Here is a 25,243-nt window from a genome sequence, read left to right as displayed (position 1 = left end):
TCACTCCGAATCCACATCCACATCCGCATCCATCCTCGTCGTCTCCACGAACGACCCATCAGAAACCCCTAAACCATGCAATCTTAACACTTTGGTAAAAAAAAACCTTGAATCCCCAGAAACCATCTCCGCATGAGCCAAAGCTGGGGAAGCTTCGTCATCTTCCATTTCCAAGTCATCATCCCGCCACCCACCACTTACAATTTTGGCGTCGCTTTCCTACAGTACTTGGCGCATTAGCACCCATCCCAAACGTACCTGTTCTGGCTTCTGCCAAGCTTCTAGAAAACACAAAAGTCTCCGATAATCCAAGGCCAACCAGAACAACAATTCGCGTCCAAAGGGGAAAAAGAAAATCCGAGTGTCAACACAACCGCATCCCTGTCCCCACTGTCACTCCGTCATCGCAGCCCTGTCTCGTCGCCGAACCCACATTCGCCTCACGACCACCCCGATTTTTCTTCCAACCCCTGTGAGATCCTGCGAGATCGTACGGTCTTTTGCTTGCTTATCTCCATCTTGGTAAGATATCATTTGATCTTTGACCCTTCTTATCTGACCCATATCCTCGGTAATGCCTTCGTCGCCGCCTGCGCCGCCCGTCCGGTTCTTCAGGCGACAAACATCAATCCACAGCAAAGAGACTCCAAATCGAATGTGCAAGTTAGAGCCAAGAGCTCTATCCGTCGTCTCCACAACGGGTCGGTATGAGTGATTCGGTGGTGCCTGACGGCTGATAGCTCGTTGTTGAGCACCTCTGAAAGTAGACCTGAGAGTGTTGACCGACACAACCCTGCCGATCCTTTCAATCCAACATTGTCCCTTCAACATTCCTCACAAATATAGCACAGTATACAATCAAATGATATTGGTATTTGATACAGCCCCTCGCAAAGGGGAAGCAAAGATCGTCTTGATGCCCTCTTGTACCGATTGCCATTGCACCAAACTAAACATTCCCACCCCAACGCCCCCGGCCCAGGGTATATCGGTATCCCCCGTGATAAATAATCCTACACATCGCATCTCTCTTCTCTCACTTATGCTTCTTCGTCGTCACATCCCTCTCCGCAAAGACATTACCCCCGCTTCGTCATCCCTCATGTTTTTGTTATTTCGCCAAAAAAACAGAAACAGAAAACGGCACCCTACTCCTCATTAATCTCGCTAGATTCGCTAGACGCCCATGTCTTAAACCGTATCTCTTTTTTACTCTGCGTAATCACGTCTTCTTAGACGCCGCCACCCATGAAAGCTGCGAGATCATCAAGATCAAGAAGCTGTCGCTCAAAGGCCTGGCAAAGTTCGGGCGCAGTCATGTCTTGGCTGGTAGTCTGGCCATCCTGCGACGCCACCATGCCGTTCGACATGTCTGGGCTCTGCGGCTTCGTCTCGTGAACGTGCAGCGAGGTGTGAGGCGCGCTGCCGGGAGGAGGCGACACGTTTGGTGTGGAAACACCGCCTGAGCTACCATTGATAGTGGTGACGCCGGGTCGTCGAGGAAGGGCAGCAGGAGGCTCACTGTCCCCGCGGACCGACTCAGAGAGAGATCGAACAGGGGCCTGTCCCGAGACGCTGCCTCCAGCGTTGGTCTGCTGGTCGTAGTCCATGGCGTCAGGGTTGGTATCGGCGTTGGAGGAGATCTCATCCTTGATGCCGCTGGAGGGACCGTGGGAGGTCGAGCTGTGTCGGATTGAGCCTGTGGTACCGGCGTCGTTGTTCAAGACGCGCTGCATCACAGTCAGGTGTCGGAGCCAGCTGCCCATCAGCGGCCAGTTCTCGGTGCCATCGTTCATGAAGCGGAGACCGTCCTTGACGATGTGGGCCGCTGTCTCAACCGCGTTAGGGGGGGTAAGACCCTTGAGCGACAGGTATGCCACGGTGGCGCTCGAGGTAAAGGAGGAGAACAGCATGAAGATTGGGAAACAGGGAATGTGATCCTTCTCGGAACCAGCTTCGACAGCAGTCAGCAGGGAGATTATGCCATGGCAAGAGGTAAAGAGGCGGTCGACGATGTCGTGGCAGCGCGGGTTAAGGCGGAAGTTCTCCAGGTTGAAGTTGGGAGCAGTCACCTCCTGCAACAGGCGTCGTCGGTGAACGAAAACGGTAGCGCAGTGGAGGAGACAGTGCAGCATGGCAAAGGTGTAGCCAGATCCCATCGTCATGTGGAGGTTGATCTGACCAGGCTTGTCGATGAACTGCATAGGGAGCGACGCTCGCAGACCTTCGATCTTGGTGATGAGGTCAGAGCAGTCTTCTTCACGGAAGCTACCGAGGGACGTCGTGGTTAGCATGCCGACGACATCGCGCCAGATGGTAGAGGCGAGAACGATGTAGCCAAACTCGCCAATCTCAGCGGAAGGTGCCTGACTAGGCGGGATAGCTGTGGGGTCGAGCTGCTGGCGGAGCGTCTTGACGAAGACGGCATTGCCAAAGGCAAAGTTGATATCAGAGCATGGCAGGGACACGTCCGAGGTATCGTGGGCGCTCAAGGCAGGGTAGCGTCCGGGTGTGCTAGTCAAAAGACAGTCGAGGATGTAAATCAGCCAGATGGTGCGTCGCAGCGACTCATCACGCAGGAACTGGTCGGCGTCGGGAGACGAGTGATGACTGTTAAGAATCCGGTACATCTGAACCATGCGAGCAGCCTGGCCAAGGTAGATGTAGGCGCGAACGGCATTGCGGGAACCCCACTCGTGGATGATGATCAAGCACAAAGCCTGAATATCGACGAGATTGGGATGGTCGAGGTTTTGGTTGATCAGCGCAATCGCCTTGGCGGCGAATGTCTCGGCAGCCGCGGTCGGGCCGCCATACCGGCGGATGAGGCTCGGCGAGCTCCTATAAAAGATGGAGTTAGCGGCCGGATACTTGAAGCACGTCTCAGACTGTTTCAAAATGGGCAACAAGCGGCGACGGAGCGGATTCGGAGACTAGCGAATTCGGGAATGCTCGGCTCAAGTCCGGGCCACCCGGGCACGGGGCTGAATCGAGGCATAGCGTTTGAGCCAGCGCAACGCCCCCGCCGGTGACGGTAGCACCGATCGGTGTGGATCCACAAGCCGGCGGGCGGCGACTGAGCGAGGGTGCGGGAAATGAGCGCACAGCAATACGCTCACGACGGGGAAATGAACAATGTGGGGGCGGCGTCGTCCTCTGTCCAGTGGCAAGGAATGCGAAATGGAGAACCGGGAACAGGAACGTACCGAGCGGCGCAGGTCAAAAGACCGTAGACCAGGGCGGCGTCGAGAGACGCGCTCTTGAGCTGTTGCACAAACGAGGGCTTGTGGAACGCAACACAGGCGGGGAACGTCTTGGAAACGACACGCTCACATTCGGCGATGAGCTCGGGGGTCAGTCTGGAAGGCGGGGCGACAGGGTTAGCACAAGCATTCTCAACAACCGGCAGAACAAGTCCGGCGCAAGCAGAAGTAGAGGCCGCGCGACAAGGCGGCGGCAGATGGGGAGGGGAATCGACGTAAGTGGCACGAGGCCCGGTTGGGGCTCATGCGCACAAGCAAAGCAACCAGCGGCATGGCGAGGCAGAGTGACCCAAGCAAACCATAGCCCAGCAGGGGACCGTCGTGGCGTGGGGCCAGCCGCCAACCGCCCAGGGCCCGGTCGGGAGCTGCAGAGTGCTGGACGACTCGGGGATGCTCGGCGGGTTGGACGGGCTAGGGGCTGGGGCTTGAGGAGGACGAGGACACGAAAAATTTCGGGGGCAACCCCGTGAGCCGAGGAGCAAAGACGGCGGTGGGCTGGAAGGACAGGCCAGTGCGACTCGGGGACACACGACTTGGGTGCGAGACGCGGCCGGCGGGCGTGTGGCAAGTGGATAATGGGGGAGCAAGGCAGGGCAAGGCCAGGGTTTGGGACATGGGGGGTGCGAGCAAGTGGAGGAGGCGTCCCGGCCACTCGGACGGAGACGCGAAGGAAACGGACTGACGAGAAGAGCGAGAGCGAGAGAGAAAGAGGAAGACAGGCGACAGAGGGTGCGCGCACCGCCGATCCACCTCCCGAGACCCGAGGCGTCCCAAAGAAGCAGCAGCAGACCGACGAGACCAAAGTGCGGTGATGTTGAGGATGTCGTGATGTTTGAGGACGGGATGACAGGCTCGGGGACGACGGGAAATGGGGTGATGGGCAAATGGCAGAGCAAAGAGCAGTTGTAACTTACTTGTCCGAGTTGGCCTGAACGTGGCGGGCGGCACCAGAGCCCACGACGGCCTGTCGCGCCTCAGCACCACCACCGGGCCCGGCGGCCGGTAGGCTGTCGCGAGGAGGTCGATGGGGATTGGCGTGGCGCGCAGGGCTCTGGCCGTGGTGGTGGGCCATGCTCTCCGACGGGAGGTAGCAGTCGTGCATGCCCTTGGCGCAGTTCTTGCACGGAGCCCGGCCGTTCTCGTAGACGCACTTGGTCTTGCCCTTGCGGCAGCGGACACAAGCGCCGCCGGCCCTAAGGGCGGTCGAGCGTACGACGCCAGACGACATGTCCGGAGGCGCAAAATCGCTTGGCAAGGTGAGCTGTGAGTTTGGTGGGTGGGTTGGTGAGTGTGCGCGGCGGCGGCGGCGGAGGTGGACCGGAAGATGAGACGAGACGAAATGACACCAGCGGCAACGGATGAGCGCACACGGCGACGACGGGAGAGGGTGAGTCGCGTCGTCGACACGGCACGCGGTGAGGCTAGAGGTAGTGAGATAGCCGGAGCAAAGAAAGTCGGGGGGCTTCGGTGCGGGTGATTAGGGTGAGTCGCAAAGGAGACGGAAGATGCGCCGGAGGGGGCCGCGAGGAAGCAGGAATTCAGCGACACCGAACGGAAGGCGCGCGCGCTTGGTTGGTTTTGCGGTCCGGCGGAAGAGCAGCTTCTCCCTCACCACGCGCGGGTCGATGCGATGCCACGGAGCAGAAGAAGACCGGTCCTGACGATGATTCACTCTGGTCCGGAGAAGGATGCCTAGGAGACGGTGCTCTTTCTTATTGCGCGGAGTGCGGACGGGAGTGAGAGGGCTGAGGCGCACGGAGGATGCGAGCCGGAAGATGAGCTGGCAACGCAGCGACGGCAGAGGCCGGAGACGTGAAAGAAGAATCTCAAAATAGAGACAAAGCCGGCACCGCTCGGAAACAAAGGCAAGCGGGACGCGAACGAGGACGACTCTCGCCTCAACAGCTGATGCGTGAGGAATATGTTCGGGCGGAAGAGGAGAGAGGGAGAGGATGGATGGTGGAGGAGGAGGAGAGGACGGGGAAAGCGAGGCGGGCGAGGCGGGAGTCTGGCAGATGGGGCAAGGCAGGAGAGACGCCCACGAAGGCCCCTCCCACCCCAAAAGAGGACTCGAGAAAACGGGGAAAACGGAAGCGCACGGGGGGTGGGCCCGTAGGCCGTGGGCCGTGTGAGCGGGGCGGCCGCGCTGTAAAAGAGGGAGCAGGACGCCAGGACACCTCGGGGCCCGCGGCGTTATAGTGGCCGTGGTGGCCCGTAGTGGCCGCGGCTGGGCCCTGCGCAGGCGTGCAGCCCGGGCTTCCAGGCGACGAGCGCTGTGCCCTGGGGGAAGGCTGCCCGTTTTTAGTGGGGGTCGTTCCCTACCGACCGCCCCCTTCGCAGCGCCCGCCCGCCAAGCACGGGCGGATCGGGGACATCGGATGAGGCATTCCCAAGGCCGCCCGTCGCCGGCTTCAAGTTGACGTCCTCGCAGGTTCTTTGACTGGGTGTAAACGGGAGGGGGTCGTCATCGCAGCCCCTCTCGCGTCTATTTCAAGTGCCTCCCCCCCCCCCTCTTTCGCCAGGCCCCGGGCACGTGGTGCAGCCGTGTTGGACACGCGGGATGGGGCGCACTCGGGAGGTAGGAGGAGCAGGCGAGGTGGTGGTGGGTGACGCGGAGGGGCCCCGAAAATGCGGCGGCGGACGCCAGCACCAAAATAAAAAATAAATAAAAAAACACCTCGCAGGGCTGGCTGCCACTACTTCTTCAATCCGCCAGCGCCTACCTATCATGTGTATTGTTAACGCCCATCAGGTCTTTACCCCAGCCTCTAGGAGGTGCTAACGGATGTTACTGCCGCCTGCCTTTCCGCCATCTCCGCCACTCCGCCTCCATAACCCTCGGAGGATGTGTGTCGGCTGGTTTTGGGAGCTGCTGCTGGAAGAGTGACGTGAGATGTGCTGTACCGAGCAGCATATAGCTATTCCCGGGGGTTAGGGCAGACGCCTCCATGGATCTCGGCCTCCGATCCTCAAACTCAAATATACCATTCTTCTCTATCCCAGGGGTGCGACATTTTCCAGACTTGGCAATCGTCCGTTATATCCTCCGCCGTCCTTATGGATACCTCACTATATAGTCCACTTCAGAACGAAAGGGCCCTTCGAAACGGCAGGCCAGAAGCAGGTGGTCGCACGTACAGTCCACCCATCTGCCGAGTCGTGCGTGCCGCCGGCCTATGTTGCTTCCCCAGTCCGCCCGAGGTTCCCAGAGTCCCCTTGATCCTAGAGCCTATAGTTACCTATGCTTTCACCGCCGACCGGAAGCACGTATTGACTCCACTCCTGTCACTCGATCTACGGGCGGAACCCCCCATCGGCCGCTTCGGAATCGAGCGCACCCGCGTTCCAGAGCCCCTTCCTCTGCCTGCACAAAATTTGGGATGGGATTGCTGGTGTCAGTTGAATAAAGAACTCAAGTAGACTGCCTTATAATTTGTCCAAATGTCCAACTGAAGTAAACACGTTCAGTCGCGACCCGGGAAGGCTGCCACAGGTACCGCCCCTCTAGCTCCGGGGCGCGAGCTATGCGCCGGCCGAAGCCACCATTGACCACGTCCGTGACAGCCCAGGCCCCACGATGGGCGGCCAGAGCCAAGATTCGCAGCACACTCGCGCTCAAAGTCCGCTGATCCAGCGGGCTGGGATCTGCTGTATCCCCTACTTTACGGAGTACTGGAGGAGAAGGGGGGTTGCAATAATAATCCCTGATCCATCGTGTCATTTATGGTTGGTCCTAGACGGAGCAAGGAACTCTAGTCTTCCGATACGGCTGGGGCCGTTAATGTCCAGAGGAGGGCTGCCAAGTCTTGCAAGTCGGCCGTCCGCTCAACGTCGCCGGCTCGGGGACCATTGCGTGCATCCGGATGTCATGATAACGAAGCCCCAACCTCAATCAAAACGAGAGATAATTTCTAACCATCTGCTCTCTTCCTCGGTCGTGGCGATTTCCGGTCCGGCGCATACGCTCCTCCAGCCAGCCGGAGGCATCGGGCTTCCCCGCCCCCAACGGGTCGCTTCTTAATCCCGCGCCGCCGCGCAGCACCTGGCCAGACGTCGGCATCAAGCCAGGAGGTATAAACTCGACGCGCCCACTCCTCCTCATCCTACACCGGTCAATCCCCAACGCTCCGGACGGGGTGGACTGCAAATACGTACCGTGTAGCAAATCGCCCGTGGAAGCAAGTCACCCAAGAATGGTCGGATTCCGCGACCCCAACCGGCAGCGGCGCTGCACGCTCCGTCGCAGCCTGGTTACCCACTGGCCGGGCGGGATGGGGATGGCATGCCGCGCAGCAGCAACCGCAGCAGATGGTGGCCAGCACGCGCTTCGCTCCGCATGGCAGGACGCAGGACAGGGCATGGCATACCTTCGTACATACGGACCAGAGGGAGCAGCCAAAGAAAGCAAGCCCCAGGAATCAGGACAAGGCAATTTGGCCAGGGGGTGTCGGCCCAGGGCATGGGCCAGCCCTCGTCGGAGCTGAGCTTGAGCTGCATCGCAACACACTCCTCCCACCACACTCCAGCTCACCCCCTCCGACCGACGAGGCGCCCAATCTCGGGCGGTTGGAACGATGCCAGACAGCGACACGCTCACTTTCATGCTCCCTGACGCTTTGGAGTTCGCCCACCTGCTTCCCCCTTTCATCTCTGCTCACACACGCGCCCAGCCAAGTTCCCACGAGATTCGGCGCTCTCCGCGAGCAGAGCCGACAGACGTGGGATAGGAGGCGCGCGCTCTTCGGCAGTACGAATTGCGGTGGGGCCGTCTCTCCGAGCCACAGCACCGTGCAACCACCAAAGCGGACATACTGTACGGTAAGTGCCAAACCCCAAAAAACCCACCCCCGTCCATGAAATGTACTACGTCGCACAAACGCAGCCCCCGCCTCGAAAAGGAAGAGGAAATCCGCGTGCAGCCTGATTTCCGGGCTTTGCACGTGTCGCCAATCGTCTCCATCCCACGCCGCTATAGCTGACGTCGCGGTGATGGCATTGCGCGGACCTCCGGGCTTCCCAAGTCCTCTGACGACGGCTACGGGGCGGCGCCGTGCGCAACGGTGGATCAAGGTCTCCGGGGCGAGCCAGCACCAATCTCGAAAAACGGTGTTGGGGACGGCTACAAGCTACGCACGGTTCCTCACCTACGTCCGTACCGTCACGGAGGCGGCCGGGGCTGGCACTAGGACATGGGGCGGGGAAGAGCGGGATCTGTTCAATTTGTACTAGTCTATGGCTGCTTTTGCCGTCAACATTCCGCCATGAACCCGGGACGCCGATATCACGTGGTCATCCTGGTGTGGCTATCCCCCGGTATGCAACTGTCATGGCCAATACATCCACATGCCATGACCTCTGTCGCGGACCTCTAGCCGCGGACCCATGTCGCCCTTATCCCATCTGGCGCCATCTCACGATTGTTCTCGATTCCCGAGATACCGGGGTTTCCCCATTGACGAACGCTTTTCTCCATAATTCATCATCACATTGTTCACACGGCCGTCATGACGACACATGTACTCTCACGTACTCTCCCATCTAATCTTGTCTTTTTTCTTCCTCTATGTCATCGGCATGACCTCGTCTAAGCCTTGGTCTCTCGCACCGGCAGAGCCTTCTCCTTCTTGGTAGTGTCCTTCTTCTCGGTTCGCTCAGACTTCTCGGGCATTTCCCTGGTGAAAGGCAGGAATTCGGGCTGGCCAGGAATGTACTTTCGGAGCACCTCGGGTACCACCAAGCCTTCCTCCGTCTGGTAGTTCTCCAAGACACAGCATAGGGTTCGCTCGGTCGCGCAAAGGGTCTGCAATCACTTCAATTAGCACCAATATTTCACCAACAACATCCAGACGCCTGGGACAACTTACCGCGTTCAGAGCATGCACATACTCCTTCCGTCCACCTCCAACAACGGTCTTGCCCTTCTTTGAGCCGTGGCGGATCTCCAGCTCTCGGGTCTGGTAGTCCGTGCAGTTTGAGCATGAGACGAGCTCCTTGTACTCAGACTGGAACGGGAACCAGGCCTCAAGATCGTACTTCTTGGCAGCCGCATTGTTCAGCGCTCCAGAGACAATACCAACAACCTGGTAGGGGAGCTTCAGAGACTGGTAAAACTCCTCTGAGTTGGTCATCATCTCGTCGAAGTGGTCCCAGCTGTTGTCGGGGTTGCAGAGCACAAACTGCTCCACCTTCTCGAACTGATGCACACGGAAGACACCCCAAGCATCACGGCCGTGGCTGCCGGCCTCCTTTCGGAAACAGGTGCTGTAACCGCAGTATTTGATCGGGAGCTGGTTGGGCAGGAGCCACTCGTCGGCGTGGAGACATGAGAGGGGCTGTTCGCTGGTGGCAATCAGGTATCGGTCGGCGTCGGAATTCTCGCTGCCTTCCGAGACACGGTAGAGCTCTTCGTCAAACTGGGACAGCTGGGCCGTCTTGGCCATCTGTTCGCGGTCGAGCATGAAAGGGGGCTGGTTAGGAGTGAAACCTGTGGCACGACATTCGTCAGTAACCCGTGAGGGTACAGGGCGGATCGGTTCTAATACTCACCCTTGTTGAACAGGTGCTCGGTGGCGTAGTTGACAAGGGCCATGTTCCTATTCACAGTCAGATCGCAACTTTCCCCACCAGACTCTCCAAACCTACAAGAACATGCCGTAGCCGGTGAGGCAGTAACCTCGGTGGCCGACAAGCTTGACGCCGCGAATGGGGTCGTATCCGCCAAGTCTCCAGAGCACCTCGTGGTGAGAAAGGGCCGCCTTCTTGGTCTCCTCAAAGCCCTCGGGCTTCCAGGTCTTGACGATTTGGTTGTTGTCCTCGCTCTCGCTGACATGGACGGAATCGTGCACGTAGTTTCCGACGGTGCGGGCCTTGGCCCTCAGCTCGGCGTTCTTGGAGGCGGCAGCCTCCTCCTGGGCCTTCTTCTTCTGGGTCAACTCCTCCTTCTGCTGGAGTAGCTCGGTCGCATCCTCCTTGGCCCGCTTCTTGAGCCCAATCTCCTTCTGGACACCGTTGATTTGCGTGCCGATTTGCGTCACCTCGTACTGAGCTTAAAAGGTCTCAGCAAGGGCACCACTACAAAGAGCTCCCAATGTTCATCGTGACTCACCTTTTCGGGCATCCTGCCACAGGGCAATAACCTCGTCGACCAGCTCAACAGACTCGTTTCGGCGACGCTGGCTCTCTCTGATCTTCTCGGGGTTTCCCCCGCGCTCCTCGATGAAATCTTCAATGTCCAACATGTTTGCGATTTGCTGTGGTACGATTCACGCTTGTCGTTGGGCAATGTGGTGTTTTTTTTATCCGTTGGTGATAGCCCCATGAAGGAGGGGGAGGGGTTATCATCTGGGTCACATGACTGGGTTTCGAGTCAACTTGTGGTGAAAGCCCAATCACATGAGTCATCCAGGAGCATAGCCATTGTTGATTGCAACCTCTTGCAACCTCAGTAATAAGAATGCACATTTTTCACCTATAAAGATGCACGATGCAAACATTTTGAGTTCTTGAGTCACTCGCCGAAGCTCTTGCGATCGTTGTACTCACCAGCGCATGGGAAATCGCACCGCCATGACGACAAGCCACAGCTGGGCCACAGAGGGGCTACGTCTGCGGCACACGCTCACGGTGAGTACACGCCCTGGTCACAATGGTTCCTAAAGCGGCGCTGCGCCGGGTCGCCGCAACATTACGTGACGGTAAGACATAATCTGAAGACAGGCAGGCCACGGAAGTGATCCTAGTCCCGGGCAATTCATCACCCGAGGCGCGCGTGAACCAGTTTCTCCGTATCCAGTCCTGTCGTTGAGTCAACCACGACGAGTCAGAATCGGCTGGATTGTTCCGATGTGTCTGACTGCTTCTTCATAGACTACTGTTTTGTGCACCTCATTCAAGTACTCACAAGGGGAAATACATGAAACACCAAGTCGCGCGGGCAAGGCCGGTGCCGCCGGACACCGTCACGCAGACATCCGGAACGGGCCACAAGATCCAGCGCCTCATGTCGGAGGGAGGAGAGGGGGTGGACAGATGGAAATCACCCGTGTTCCAGGGCCAGCGTAGTGCACTCTGTCGAGACGGGCCAGGCCAACCGAGTCGACTTCGGCATTCTGGTTGCTTGTTGGCTTGGAGGCCGCGCGCGATATTAAATATGCGGATCCACACCGGCACCGTCCGTCCTCTGTGCCGTACACCATTCCTAGGTCCTCCCGCGAGACGAAACTAGGACAAGACGCCGAACCGAACCGCGGCATTTCGCGATACCGGCGCTACAATGGCCGTGTGTCCATCATCACGCCGCCGTTGATCGACATTCCCCTTTAGGTCGATGCATCAACTTCCACGTTTGGCCAACATTGGCGGTTGTCATCCCGGCCCCGGCTGAGCTACACAGTCTAGGCGGGTGGAGCCCGGTCGATGGTGTGGGTTCGGGTCTTCGCTTTTGCCCGCGTCACATCTGCACGTCGCCAATTCATGAGGCCGATCCCGGAAATGTCCTGATTGAGTGGGCCTGCCAAGCATCCTTAGCCTCCGTATTTGACGGAGGCCGGCGTTTGAGATACTAGCATCTCGACAATGACCACTCGGACCTTCAATAGTACGTTATTCTCGCCAATTTTTATCGAAGCAATTCTCCAATAGCTTTGGGTTAGGTCAGTGACAGCATGTCGGCGTGTTCTATTTTACGCCAAGCGTGATGGCCTAGTGTTGAATCAGCAGCTTACCAGAAATGGGGTTCTACTCGGCTGGCAATTCAGACAGAAATGCTAGACTTTAGCATCCACACGCGGTTTTCGAGGCTACTCTATGATAAAAGGTTCAGTATGGGATTATTCTTCTCGAGCCTTATTATTCCCACATGCGCAGGTCGTTACTCACGCACATAAGCATTGGTCTCAAATACACTTAATAATACTATACCTGATATACAGGTTTAGATAGGAAATAATACCCATATGTACAAGCCTTAGGCTTGCTATTTATACTCTATTTATTATTTTTATTTTCATTAAAATTTTCTTATCAATAACGGAAGCCCTAACGCCTCTCTTTTAATGCATATATTAGGGACGTTAGGTTGCCTAAACTAGTCGAGGAATGTCTTTTTCTAGTGCAGCCTACAAAGTTATCCCCCTAAGCACTGTCGTCGACAAGCTTCTTTCGCTCGGCCTCCATCACCCCGCTAAGAAATAAGCCTGGGAGCTGACGCACATCGCCGCTTTCTTCTCTCAGATGTCCCGATGATTCCTCGAGATATTTTTGGACGAATATATTCCAGAGAGCCTTGGCGACTGGGATTTGTTGAAAAGGCCGCGGATAGTACGGGTCATTAAGTAGAAATGACTCCACAGCCATTGCAACACCAGCTTCGTCCATGGTGATCCGACGCACTTGGTTGAAGTCCAAGAGCCACAATGCAGTGCTCTGATAGTGGAAGTCTTCAAGGTTACCGCTTTGTGGGCCGGCTAAGGAGTTCGGTGGTAAAGCAGCGATCTCCGACGTAGTTATCCCTGACAGAGGTTTGGTGGAACTGCCCAGCACAAACTCCACGTCCCTAGCGTCTGTCTTTGCAGCCCAGTGCATGGCAGCAAGAGCAGTAGCCATGTCAGAGGCTATGCCTGCAACGGCCATCTTCAATTCGATCATGTGATTGAGGTAAAGTTTTAGGTTTCTTAAGTTGAAAAACCTGTTGATACTCCTGCCGTTGAGAGACCCAAGGTACACTCGCACTAGGCAGTCTTTGTTGGAGACAGCATTGAATGCCTCAGTCTTCACTTTTCTGGGGCAGAATTTCTCGATGAGGAGGGTTCGGGTCGTTTTCGGGAGTGGAAGAATGCGTTCCGCATATAATGCATGGGCCGGAAGGTTGCAAATATCCTTAGCCGCGTTGGTGAGGTCGAGGTTGTTATCCCAGAACTGCTTATGACTCCTTGGAATGAATCCGTGACACTTGGGGATCTCAATTTGCGTAATCCCGCAGTTTTCGAATGTTTCGGCGATGAGACGATGCATCACGAAGTCGTTCCAAAGCTCGTCTGTCGGGGACTTCGCGAGCTTAATAACAGTTGGCTTGCCATCTTGAGCGAGAATTGCACCACACGCGCCGCCTCCAATTTTGCGGAAAACAACAGGTGCGCAGGCGTTTCGTTCGGCAAAGGAGGAGGAGGGAGAGATGATCTGGAGGGACAACGCCCGTTTCAGTTGGGCGTTGATCTCGTTAGTAGCATCGTGCGTATCGTGCGCACCCTGCGCATACTCGAGAGCGTCTGCAGCAACAGGTTCAAGAAGATGCTGCATATTTGCTTCCGTGCGAGATTGTAGGGTTCTTCTGACGCTTTTTCGCGTCGTCAATCTGGCTAAGATGGCTTCGAATGATGCAGAAGGGAGAGAGATTGGATAGTGGGGAATCGAGGGTGCAACACACTAACGACCTTGAGGGTAGTTAGGCCTAGGCCTAAATTTAGGTATTAATAAGATCGATTTCATAAACATAATAAAAAGAAGTATTAGAGGGAGTGTGCTTAACTTTCATAAAAACGACTTAGACCTTGATGAGCAAGCTGCTGCCTCGCAAAAACGGAGCCAAGTCATTCACGAGATATTGTCGCCGGTATGTTCCGACTGCACCAGCTAGCCAATGTCTCAGAATATCGCTCGCCAAGAAGGGGGAACGTACAGATGGAGAGAAACGAAGAGGAACTTGTCTTTCATAAGGATATTCTGAAATCACCCAATTGTGTTGCGATCTCACATCCGAAGGCGTAAAAGGTAGCCTTGATGCATTCCATCACATGAATGGACGATTCGTTTCATCTTGCATCTTGTGCTCTATGGCGACTACAGACTTGATATAGCAAACGTACTTCCCCTGCACCTCGAACTGTGACACGTTCTATGTATCAATTTCTTGTTAAACATTGTAGGCTTAGTTTACAATAAGACAAGAAACTCTCGGAAGAATCTTGAACCTAGAGCTGGAATATAGACAGAGCCTTATATGGGACGACGTGGTTCCGAATCTCTTCGATTGTCATGGAGAAAGGCTGTCAATCAAGAAAGAGAGTTCCTAGCCCTTCCAAGATCTCGAATGCGGTAATATTCTAACACCTACACAAAACGGGACTCCATCAAAGTGCTCCTAAGCTACGCAGGGGCAACCTGTGAGGGATACACCAAACTGTCTGGGCAAGCAGATACAACCTCGCCTTGGCCTCGCTTTCGTATCCTCCCAAGAACCCTCGCATAGTCAACCGAAGGCTCACCCGGCTGTCTCTGCCATTTTCCAACAAGCCTGACTTTTGCCTGGACAATCCCGCTCCATAACACTGGCTGCGCCCCAGACTGGGATTGCGAGGAGTCAGTTTCTGCACCAATCCGGCTCTGTTCAGTGAACCGCCCAACCAGTAGCCATTTCCTAATGTCTTCGGATTGGGTGAGTGAAAGTATGTCCATGGGTCCGCTTTTGCCGATATAAAAAACAGCAGCCTGGCGTTGAACCAGCAGCTTGACCGAATCTAGACTTCCGAAAGCACTGGCGGCCATGAGGGCCGATCCCAAGGGGCATCCTTCGAAGTCGATTTCTGCCCCCATTGATAGGCAGTTTTCTATGACATCAACTAAATTTAGAGATGCAGCACGACAGAGGGGACTCCACCCACGCTCCGGTTCCAGGTTCAGAATTCGTCGAAAGGTCTCTCGTGGTAGAGTGAGCTGGAACCCTCGAAACTTCGACCTCAAGAAAGCGAGACATCCATAGTGACATGACTCTAGATGCCATGGAAACGCGCTTGTTCTGTGAAGTCCGTAGTCACTCTCAGCAAGAAGATCTAATGAGTCTTCTCTGGATATGATGCTGTGCATCAAACTTCTGCTTCTTTCGTCTTCAGACGTGAAATCGCAGCCGAGTTGTCTGAGTTCTTGAAGGCATTGGGAAGAGAGAGGAGCTTCCTCGCAAGCTATCGGGCATCTTGTACATGAAATGTCCAGCATCGTCGACTTATTCAGCCTATAAGCCTGTGAATCGTCCCCACAAGATTGTGGAAAGAGCTCGCTAAACGACTGGCGCCACCTCCACGGGATGAGATACGGAAATGGCCCCGGTCTATAGACTGCCGCTGTAGATGCGCCCAAATTAATCAAGTGCGCTGCCATTTCTTTGCTCTTGGCGTACCCCAAAGGCGTCCAACCATTGTCATCAGTCATGTCAACATTTGCCCCTTTCTCGATGAGAAGAGATGCTGCCGCTTTGTTTCCATGAAATGAAGCAAGATGCAACGAAGTAACCAGGCAACTGCCTTTTGTGAGTTGATGCATCGTTGATTGGGCGAAAGAAAAGGTTTCTCGACGATTGAGAAGTGTCGACATTGCTTGCTGTGGGGACATTTGGCTATTTTTCCTATTGCGCTTGTTAGCCAACCCGCAAGTAAATCGCTTCCGACATTACTAACGCAATTATGACAATATTCTTTTCGACTTCCCGTAACAATGTGGCAAGACAGTCGATATTCTGACACATGGCTGCTTTCTGTAGAGGGTAATCGGCTCCACGAACCAATTCCCCTCCTTGGGAGAGATAAGTTGCTAAGAGTCGCGGTAAGAGGACGATGAGATTTGGGTCCCCAGCAACAATCTCAATGACGCTCTTAACCTTGTGCATCAAACATGTTGCTTTCAAAGTACTGGCCCCGTTGTCCAAGAGCCACTGTGCGATCTTCAACCTGGATTTAGCCAGGGCTAAGATCAATGGGGAGCACCCGTGACATTCTGAAAGCCACAAATCGATGGGACAGCCGCTGGCTACCAGTCTTTTGCAATCTTCCAGATCACTAGCCTCAATTGCCTGCTGAAATGCCTTTGACAGGAGATTGGTTTGCGTTTGGGACCGGGTCTTGTGGCCATGGACGGCCGACTGACCCCTTTCCGCTCCCCAAAACTTTTCTAAACACTGCTTGATGTTGTTGTCATCACTTTCCTGGGCATACAATCGTGGGCTCTTTCCAAAGATGTCAAAGGATTCTGACGCGCCATGCTCCAACAGCATCTTTGTGCCAGATAAGTGACCTGCTTGTACGGCCATATGCAGTGGTGTGCTCCCATCCGTGCTTTCTGCCATGAGATCAGCGCCTTTGGAGAGAAGAAGTTGAATGATTTCCAGTCTGTCATAAGCGACCGCGAGATGAAGTGGTGTGTATAATTCTTCGCAACCTGCGTTTACGTTGGTGATAAGGTTCTTGTCAAGGTAAAATGCCAGACTTTCTGTTCTGCCATACGTTGAGGCCTGGTGAAGGGCATTGGCATCCCGAAGAACTCTCCGTTGCCCTTGAAGTTCCACTGCAAGGCCGAAAGTTGCCGCCCATGGGATCGTGAGTAAGTTCTTCTCGGCGTGCATGAATAGCTTCTGAAGAAAGGAAGCGCATTTCCCCACCAAAGCTGCCTGTGAGGAGTCACTTGGTACGAGCATCGGATCTGACCCCATTTCCAAGAGTAGTTCAGCGCATTGGAAAGACCCGCACCATAGATGATACATAAGGGCTGAATCGTATGGGGGACATCGAGTTTGTCCATTGATGTCGACTCCCCTTTCGACGAGTTCTTCAACAAGCCAGAGGATATCGGCTGCATCTTCCTTGGTTGCTAGCCTATGCAGAAGCCCTGGGCCTGGCGAATCCGACTGGGTATCATTAAGCCCCTCTTTAGTCGAATGGTCCAAAAGTTTATGGATAATGGCCTCTCCGTCGTCTGAAGCGCAAAGCTGGAGTATCAAAGGTCGCTGGCAGGCAAACTAAATTGCTGAAGTACCTCCTACGCGTTGATGAACATTAACGCCATGTTCAAGAAGCAGGCTGACAACCTCAGGACATCTTTCTTCGATGGCAGCTTGAAGAAATTGCAGTGCCACATCGGTTTCTTTTCCTGACGCCCAAAATCGAGTTAAACGTATCCCTTGAAGTAGTGTATCCGCTGATATGTAGCTTGTTGGGAGCCAGATCTCGTTGTTAATGCAACCCAACAGGAGGGTAGTCATTCCGGACTCCGCGCTTTGGTCCTCGAAAGCTGTCATGACACCAAGCCGCAGGCACAGTGCTATGGTGCTATCGAAGTCCCTTGCCAGTCCGGCATGGAATTCGGCTTTCCAGTGTGCGGCTCGATCCAGGAGAGTACACACAAACTCCCAGAGTGTTTCTCCACCTATATTGCTATCATTAAGTACACTTGAAGATGTCAGGACTTCAACAATCTCTGCGTCAGGGCGAGTGTTTCTGCTAAGTGTGGTGTCGATGTATAGTTCCACCGGCAGGCGTCCTTCGAATCTTTGCCTGTGGGCATCTCTATACATGCTTTGCAGCAACTTGACGGCGTTGATAGATACACTTTCACCTAGCCGGTGTAGTGGCGTACACTCTCCGGGTTGTGGAGGACCCGGCACGGCGCCACTTTCAATCAGGCAACGGATAACGTTCTCGGAGCCAAGACTTGCCGCAAGTCCGAATACGGGATCATGACATTGCCAAAAGCTTGGGATTGTAGCGCACAATTCCAAAAGCTTGTAGATTTTCTCCCTCGTGTCCGCATAGTTGTCTTCTCTTTTTAAGAGGAGCGAAAGAGGAGTGTCACCCTTATTCGTTCTGGTCAAGAGTGCCTCTGACCTTGTTGTCTCGGAAACAAGTGTGTGGCGATCTTCTAACAAGCCAACTGGCATGTGCCTTAATTCGGCCCAGAGATGCCAAGTTGTGCGTCCTTCGTCGTCTGTAGATAGGAGAGAAATTCCTCGTCTGGCAAATATTTTAATGACGTCCATCAGATTGTTTTCACCAAATCTCAATGCCAAGTGCAATGGCGAGTCTCCACTGTTGTCTTTCATGCAAGGGTCACAGCCTGCATCCAGAAGCACTGTTATGATACGACAATCTCCCATCACCACAGCCTTGTGTAGAAGAGGCGGACCATCAGGTCCTGTCTTGGATAGGTCAAGGCGCCCATCGGCGAGGCATTGTTGGAGTACCTGAACTTTGTTAGAGCTGATGGCACCTAGAGCCCCCGCGAACAGGGCGTTTTTCGATAATGAAACCCGTGAACCAATGATAAATGGGTCAGCTGTGAAAGGCAACTTTTGGTTAAGAGCCCATTTCCACGCTATTGAGGCAAGCTGTACGCCCCAATCAAGTTCACAGCATGATGCAGCATTAAGATACTGCATCAGTTCAAGTATGGACGCTTCCAAATAAGGATAGGCGGCACCGGCGGAAACACGATCCAAACATTTACTGAACAAAGGCATTTCGTGCATTTCCGGAATTACCCCTAGCGACAGAAGCTTAACAACAGGCCTGAAGTCGTAGAATTGGCTGCTTTGGAAGCAGGCAAGAGAAAAATTAGATTTGGCCCGAAGGGAAAGCAGGGGATCTGGAGTTTGGGTACTCTTTTCCATGAGGCAACTTATCGTCTGGTTCCGTCGTTCCGAAGAAGCAAGGAGAGGTTGGTTTTTTTGATGCAGCCATGCACGGTCGAATGAATCGTATTCAGTCCCAACTCCAGGTAGGAAGTATAACGTCATTATGGCAAGATCAAGCGGTGTCGCACCATTCAATTCAGAGGTGCAATCCACGCCATCGTTGAGCAAGGCGGTGCATATCTCCGGCAAATTTAACGCAGAAGCCATATGTAGAGGCCGAAAGCTGCTGTCGAGAACAATTCCAGGAAATTCCTTACGACAGTGGTGAGAATATTTTCTCCTGTTGACAAAGTGACAGAGTTCAAAAGCCCAGTTTGAAAACTGTGCCGTCTTGGATAAATGAAATAATGACCGTGAAAGATCCAACACAAGTGGATCATCGATACCATCCTTGGTAAGTTTCAGCCACCCGAAAGCTGAGTACTTATAGAATGGGTATTCCTGATCTCTGTCCTGTTTTATAACAAGGCATTCTTGTAGTTTGCTCGGTTGTTGGTCAAAGTTCCTTAGCTGAAGGAATCTAAGACACTGTGTTGCTAAAAGCGCGTTGCTTCTAGGCTGGGAAATCCAATAAGAATGAAGATTAGATTGGCTGGCGGCTCCGGATAACGCCGCCTCGTTCTGAAGAAATTCCTACACTGAGAAGTGGGCGAATTCGAAGTACTCTCCATTTTTCGACTTTCGTATAAGACTGCTGCATCTGCGGGAGATTTCTCCCTCCGACACGGAGTTTTTCGCGTCTAAACTCGCGCCTAGGATTTCTGGGGTCGAGACAGCTTGTCTCAGTTGCAGGATTGTCAATCTCGGTGATGCGAAAGCTATGAAGTGAAGGCACAATTGCACAACGGTCCGAACTCTCGAAGAGTAGCGATTCACACGCTCCAGAAGTCGGCGATAGCTCTCGGGTAAATCTGGAGGTAGCTTCTTCAAAGCTTCCCGTCTTTCTTCATCATGGGCGCAGTCGCAGAGGTAGTCCAGTTGGCAAACAACCCATCGAAACCTAGAATGAATTAGCAAAAACTCTACTTGGGAGCTTCGGGATTCATACATTCCCTGTGCCCGCCTCACGAGTGTTTCCATGATTTCTTCTTTCATGGCGATGCTTGTGAGTTCTAATCGATGCGTCCGCGTTCTCTTGTCCAGTTCTGCGCCCACATATAACCTGATGTCCTGTGTATGGGCTGCGATTGGGATGTGTTCAAATTCGCCCTCTAGGCGAACTCGAATGTTGTAATGGTCCCGACTAAACAGTGCTATTGACACACTTGTGGTATACTGTGCCAGCTCAGAAAGCACATCGACGACCTCCTCGGTATTATCGCCACATTCATCAAGCCCGTCAATGATGATCAGTGTCTGGTCGAAAAGTTCAGACATGCTGCTGATTCTTGCCCTGAGCTCATCAGGATCGGGTGTCTGTGGAAGCCCAGTTGGTGGGTTTAGGGTCTCGTAATAGTCCCGGAGGATATTGAAAGCCTCGTTGTTCTGGCGAGAAAGCTGGGATGCCACAGCCCCAAGGATGTTGGTGGGTTGGCCAGTAGATTGATCTTTGTAATCGCAGAAGAAGAACCCAACACCAACCCTAGCAGTGGTATGGCCGTGCGTAAGGGCTTCTTGGATGGCCGCACCCGCCAAGACTGTCTTGCCAGCACCAGGGATACCGCTAAACCAGAGCCTGGAGCCAGGCTTCTCCAACCAGTCAATGAAGGGAAGAGATTCGGTCAACCATAACCCTGTCATGGCATGTCGTAGTCTGATGCTCATTTCAAGGTTGGGTTGAGGGCTGATCTGCATGAAGTAGTTCAGAACGCGCTGCTTGTCGGCGTTGATATCGATTTGTGTGTTGATCTCGATCCTTTTGGCGATAACTGCAATACGAGAAACTTGCTCGCCCAATTCGTCCACTTTCGACAGACACAGCTGTAGCTTGCGCATTGAATCGGCTGATAAGGCGATGGTGATAGTTTCTTTGTGGCGCGAGAGCTCACCCAAGAGCTCCTTGGTTTCGGAAGCGGAAAACGGCCACTTCAGTTGACGGACAATGCCCTCCAATTTAGAGCGGCCAAGGCTATCAGAAGCCCTTTTAACTCTTCGTTCAATTTTATCAAATGTCTTCGTACAATGACTTAGACAATGGATCCTCAAGGTGGGATCGAAAGTATCCCCTTCTGACTCAAGGTCGGAAGCCAGCGCCTGGAGAGATCGCAGGACGGTTGCGAGGCCATTGATCTCGTCAGCAAGTGATTGAATATCGCTCTTAGCATTCTTTGCAGCTCTCGCATACTTAAACACAGCCCTAAAGATAAGATCGCTAATAGAAATTAGACCAGCGATGCTGGCTGAGACGGAGAGCGGATCCGACATGAGGCCGGTTCGTGGCGGTGCTGGTACGTGTCTTGACGGTGTGTGAACAATTGATGAGCGATTTAAACGAGAGCGACCATCGAATGGACGGTTTTGGGGTCACAAGGACTGTGTACTCCAGGTTCGGCGATCCAACCAGAGCTGGATTTGGGACACGTGTTTCAAGCAGTTAGGAGCCCTAACGAGGTCGAGGATAAATTGTTGGGGAGCGATGAGATTTCAAGTGGCCACTACTTAATGCCTCAGCTATCTCACCTTTCGTGGCACCCATTAAGCCTAAGGCACTGCCCGGGTAGCATTGTGCATATCATTGTACCTTGTGATCGTCCCAGACTGACGTGACTGGTGGCCTCTTGAACGACAATCAGCCGCACCAGGCTGTGCTATGGAGAAAGCCACACTCTGTGTGGCAGTGGACAGCGCCATGCATATGCATCAAGCCACCAGCAAATCCATCGGAAGTGCGGAATTGGGTACTCATGGGTGCCCGTCCGTCTTCAGACCATACAGTAAATAATTAAATAAGTTCAAAGGAAATTTGAAACGGAATATCAGACGTTTATTCACTTCTCTATTATTTTCTTTATTTTATGTTAAAGTTATCCAACGATGAACAATGCCTTGTTTTACTCCAATTTTGGTTACTCCTACCGTGGCTAGGCCCATCTTCCATTCCTGTTCGTGAGTTGTATCGCTATTTCCAACGTGTCTACATTGTGTTACTCGCATTCATTCCCCTCCGTGGCATCTACGACCGTAACGATATCGAATCGATGGCCTGCCCACCGCCCTTCATAGTCCAGTCCGTATTCAGGCGCCCAATTGTCGTTAGTCTATTGTGAGGATGTGACAACGACTTCTCCCACTGAACGTGTGCTCTGACTTAGCAACAGTCTCGTCAACCACGTTTACTTTGGTCGTCAAGTTTCTAAGGATCGCAGGACTTCTTGGGTTCTTGACCTTAAGCGGGACATGCATTATCATCTGCGTCAGGAGGTCACATAAGTGCGAGCTGATGCGTCCGGGCTATGGGGGATACCAAGAGCATCATCACTGACGAAGATGAGGCGGTCTCCAGCCCACGAGATATCTCTGGTCAGTAGAGACTGGAAATTCGAACCGAGGAGGCGGAAATGGTAGTAGAAGGTGTTCGATAGGTACCTATATGAGATCATCATCTGCACCAGTACTTGCAAGTATCGACTCTGCCTAGTCGATCACCTCTTGCGGGAGAGCAATGAGAGGAGACTCTGCCCTACAGTCGGGATTGAGAAGTGTTCAAGATCATACCACCTAAATCTTCATTTTAATTTTAATATGTTAGCCACCTCGCTAGAAATCTCCAAGAAGACCCGCCAGCTACCCGGCCGTGCCATTGGTGAGAATGTCCCAATACTTGGATTTCCCACCGTTGTAGAGCTCCCGCCGCGAGTTGATATTTAAAATTCCCCCACGCAGTCATCTGGCAATTAATCAACGCATGAAGGGTCCAGATGGGATCAAGTGCAGTAGTAAAAAATTGGTCTGCGATATTTACCGATGCACCTAGTGTACGTTGCCTTGGAGCGTGGTGGTGATAGAGCGATGACCTTGCTGTCTCGCTCAAGAATTTCCTACCGTGGCCAGGAAAATGGTTGAATCTGGTTGCAAAAAAAGAATCAATCAGAAATGTCGCAAAAAAATATGAATATTCAGCTAAATGCAGTTGTTGCGATGAGAAATTGACAATATCTTCTCACGATTGATTGCAGAGAGCGGGGAATATGGCTCGTGGGTGCACGTGATCAAAAAGCGACGTACCGCCAGGCAAGTTTGCTTTTTTCTTGCTCATACTATCAATCGTCCAGTTCAACTTCAAGCCTGCTCGCATGTCCTCTCACTTTGTCATGCACCCTTTTTCCCAATATGTCTATCTCATCCATCATTATCGACCCAATGGGCGATACTCTCATCACCCTTCCGCACCTAACTGAACTCAGTATTGAGTGCGACAGCTTGACCGCTCCCTCAGAAAAGAGGGATGATTGTGCGGTAAACGCTTACCCGGAGCCCAGTCCAATCAAAGGCACTTATTTGGCGATCCAGTAGAAATAGAAGCACGGAGTGCTAACTCTCACATAGAAAATCCTTCATCTGCAAAAAAGACGACAGAAATCCGGTCCGAAACCCATTTCCAAGTGTCCAAGAAACACCTAACGATAGCTTCACCTCGAGCACAAGCCATGTTTGCGGGAGGATTCAAGGAATCCATTCCACAAGATGATGGACTGTGTCACTGGAATTTCGAACCAATCTTTGATCCGGAGGCTTTTGAGATTGTGATGAAGATCATCCATGGAAAGACTCGAATGCTTCCTCAAAAAGTAACGTTCAAAATGTTAGCCAGCATCTCTACTATAGTAGATGACTTGCAATGCCATGATGCTACTTGGTTTATTGTGAGACAATGGCTGAGCCACATACCCCAAAACATTCCGAACGCAATATGTAAAGATCTCGCAAGGTGGATTTTGATCTCCTTCGTGTTTGAGGACTCGGTGTCTTTCAGACTCTCAACGCAACAAGCGATCCTACACAGCGATGGCCCGATGCCTAACTTCGACCTTCCTATTCATCCCTTGATCATTGGTTCGTCGTTGACCCCGGCACTCTGGATATAGAACTAACCAAAACAGATACAATTGATTCAATAAGACAGGATACCCTTGAAAAGTTGGTCGAGCATTCACATGCCTTGATGAACGGTTTATGCCGCAAGGAAATTGGGTGCAACTTTGGGTGCAGGTCCATGCTACTTGGTGCATTGATCCAAGAGATGAATTCGGGGCAGCTATACTCGCCGCGGCCAGTGAAACCATTTCCAGGTTTGAGTGTATCGCCGACCATCCAGAGCCTACGGCACTTCGAGTCACCGGACTACTTTTGTGCAGAAGAAGTACGTTCGAATATGACACCTCGAGAGACGTGGCGATTTACGGAAAATTCTTACGCCGCATCGACATTCAAGTCGAGAAAACCCGGAGCCATACAGGGAATCGAGAACAAAGCCTCGAAAATCCCGGAGCGCCTTGTCTACCACACATGTTCCTTAGGAACCCTTCTTCACCCTCAGATAGATGAACTACACAGGGGAGTCCAAGGTCTGGATATATATTTCATGAATCGTATGCGTACGAGCAGAGTCTTGGAGGGACTTGCTAGGAGAGTAACGACGAGCTTGTGACCGGACCGACGTCGGATTTGGCAGAGCGGAGTAATAAAAAGCTTATGACGAGGTGTGTTTAGAAGAAGGAATGGCAGCTCAATGTTATTCACCCTCAACAGCGATCAAGTTATTATCCCAGTTCAACTTTTCTTAGTAGGAGGAATTATGTCATGTTTTGTTCACTCAACGTGCCATCAGTTGCTAAAGTTGTGTTTATGGTAAGAGGAGAATATGTTACATGAGAGTCTACTAGTACTCGGAAAAATACTTGATCTATTTAATGTAGATGAGCACTACTATTCGCACTCGGGCATGATTTTGTCCACCCGCGCCCTCAGCTTAATCCTGGTACCTTGCCCTGATCTTTGTGGGTGATAGTTTATGCGCTTGGGTAAATGTCTGTGTTTCTATTCGTATAATCTATCTAATTCTTTACAAATAGTAGTAACTACTAAGCATTATTCTTATTTATCAAGATGCTCAAACATCGCTTTTGCAATCATCCTCTTTGACTGCGATATCGCCGATTGGTGTCGTGCGGGGTGTAGGGTAGGCCACGGGGATGAGGCTTGGCAATGGAGGGGAACAAGCCTTTGTTGGCTCCACTGCGGTCCATCCCTGGCGTTGTTGGCTGGCGTTGTTGGCTTGTGGTTGTGTAACTGTAAACTCTGGTTGTTGCAAATTCTTCTATCTAATTTGTAGGATTGGGTCTTTGGATAGAAGTGATCTATTGCTGAAGTGTTTTGACGATGTTCACGTTACTCAATTCCCACGTGCCCGCCCATGTGATGATGACGTTCGTAAGGCTGATACGGTGGCTCCGCCGGAAAGTCGGTGCCTAAGGTAACGAGGCAGCTCCATTGACCGTTACTGCGCCAGATGGTGGTGGGTGACATTCCCCATAATCCAGGTTCCATGTGCCCTCGACGGCCAGCAGAATTATTAACGTGACCAGGGCGG

General features: G+C 53.0%; 6 protein-coding genes across 6 annotated transcripts; 2 read left to right on the top strand and 4 right to left on the bottom strand.

Moving 5' to 3' along the window:
* Nucleotides 1–1,232: 1,232 nt before the first annotated feature.
* BGZ61DRAFT_353288 (uncharacterized protein) lies at nt 1,233–4,491 on the bottom strand (the record flags this gene model as incomplete). Its single annotated transcript, XM_046240504.1, has 3 exons — nt 1,233–2,841; nt 3,207–3,359; nt 4,178–4,491. 3 exons carry the CDS (start codon nt 4,489–4,491, stop codon nt 1,233–1,235), a joined length of 2,076 nt encoding a protein of 691 aa, XP_046103605.1.
* Nucleotides 4,492–7,428: 2,937 nt separating this feature from the next.
* BGZ61DRAFT_40095 (uncharacterized protein) lies at nt 7,429–8,355 on the top strand. Its single transcript, XM_046243045.1, has one exon. It carries the CDS (start codon nt 7,572–7,574, stop codon nt 8,118–8,120), a length of 549 nt encoding a protein of 182 aa, XP_046103604.1. The 5' UTR covers nt 7,429–7,571; the 3' UTR covers nt 8,121–8,355.
* A 492-nt stretch (nt 8,356–8,847) lies between these two features.
* BGZ61DRAFT_353837 (uncharacterized protein) lies at nt 8,848–10,501 on the bottom strand (the record flags this gene model as incomplete). Its single annotated transcript, XM_046240555.1, has 5 exons — nt 8,848–9,063; nt 9,128–9,747; nt 9,810–9,856; nt 9,906–10,308; nt 10,369–10,501. The coding sequence occupies 5 exons, from the start codon at nt 10,499–10,501 to the stop codon at nt 8,848–8,850; spliced, it is 1,419 nt and encodes a 472-aa protein (XP_046103603.1).
* Nucleotides 10,502–12,382: 1,881 nt separating this feature from the next.
* On the bottom strand, nt 12,383–13,293 carry BGZ61DRAFT_452913 (zinc finger protein-domain-containing protein). The gene has a single exon (XM_046246011.1). It carries the CDS (start codon nt 13,272–13,274, stop codon nt 12,396–12,398), a length of 879 nt encoding a protein of 292 aa, XP_046103602.1. The 5' UTR covers nt 13,275–13,293; the 3' UTR covers nt 12,383–12,395.
* A 1,112-nt stretch (nt 13,294–14,405) lies between these two features.
* BGZ61DRAFT_494356 (ankyrin repeat-containing domain protein) lies at nt 14,406–21,078 on the bottom strand (the record flags this gene model as incomplete). The annotated part of the gene is made up of 7 exons (XM_046250757.1): nt 14,406–15,657; nt 15,710–17,000; nt 17,061–18,453; nt 18,562–19,347; nt 19,441–19,714; nt 19,877–20,582; nt 20,835–21,078. 7 exons carry the CDS (start codon nt 21,076–21,078, stop codon nt 14,406–14,408), a joined length of 5,946 nt encoding a protein of 1,981 aa, XP_046103601.1.
* A 1,846-nt stretch (nt 21,079–22,924) lies between these two features.
* BGZ61DRAFT_421254 (uncharacterized protein) lies at nt 22,925–24,577 on the top strand. Its single transcript, XM_046243503.1, has 3 exons — nt 22,925–23,143; nt 23,200–23,706; nt 23,754–24,577. Exons 1-3 carry the CDS (start codon nt 22,984–22,986, stop codon nt 24,299–24,301), a joined length of 1,215 nt encoding a protein of 404 aa, XP_046103600.1. The 5' UTR covers nt 22,925–22,983; the 3' UTR covers nt 24,302–24,577.
* Nucleotides 24,578–25,243: the final 666 nt, after the last annotated feature.

This window comes from Ilyonectria robusta, assembly GCF_021365365.1.
Source record: "Ilyonectria robusta strain PMI_751 chromosome Unknown BGZ61scaffold_11, whole genome shotgun sequence".
NCBI lineage: Eukaryota > Fungi > Ascomycota > Sordariomycetes > Hypocreales > Nectriaceae > Ilyonectria > Ilyonectria robusta.
The sequence above is the reverse complement of the archived record's forward strand: the minus strand, read 5'-3'. Positions and strand labels throughout refer to the sequence as shown.

What these genes read in the sequence shown, in the direction of transcription:
- BGZ61DRAFT_40095 (XM_046243045.1), top strand. Translation starts at nt 7,572, where the DNA reads ATGGTGGCCAGCACGCGCTTCGCTCCGCATGGCAGGACGCAGGACAGG.
- BGZ61DRAFT_421254 (XM_046243503.1), top strand. Translation starts at nt 22,984, where the DNA reads ATGTCTATCTCATCCATCATTATCGACCCAATGGGCGATACTCTCATC. An exon ending in GGAGCCCAGTCCAATCAAAG is followed by an intron (nt 23,144 to 23,199) that starts GCACTTATTTGG and finishes ACTCTCACATAG; the next exon opens with AAAATCCTTCATCTGCAAAA. An exon ending in TATTCATCCCTTGATCATTG is followed by an intron (nt 23,707 to 23,753) that starts GTTCGTCGTTGA and finishes TAACCAAAACAG; the next exon opens with ATACAATTGATTCAATAAGA.
- BGZ61DRAFT_452913 (XM_046246011.1), bottom strand. Translation starts at nt 13,274, where the DNA reads ATGCATCGTCTCATCGCCGAAACATTCGAAAACTGCGGGATTACGCAA.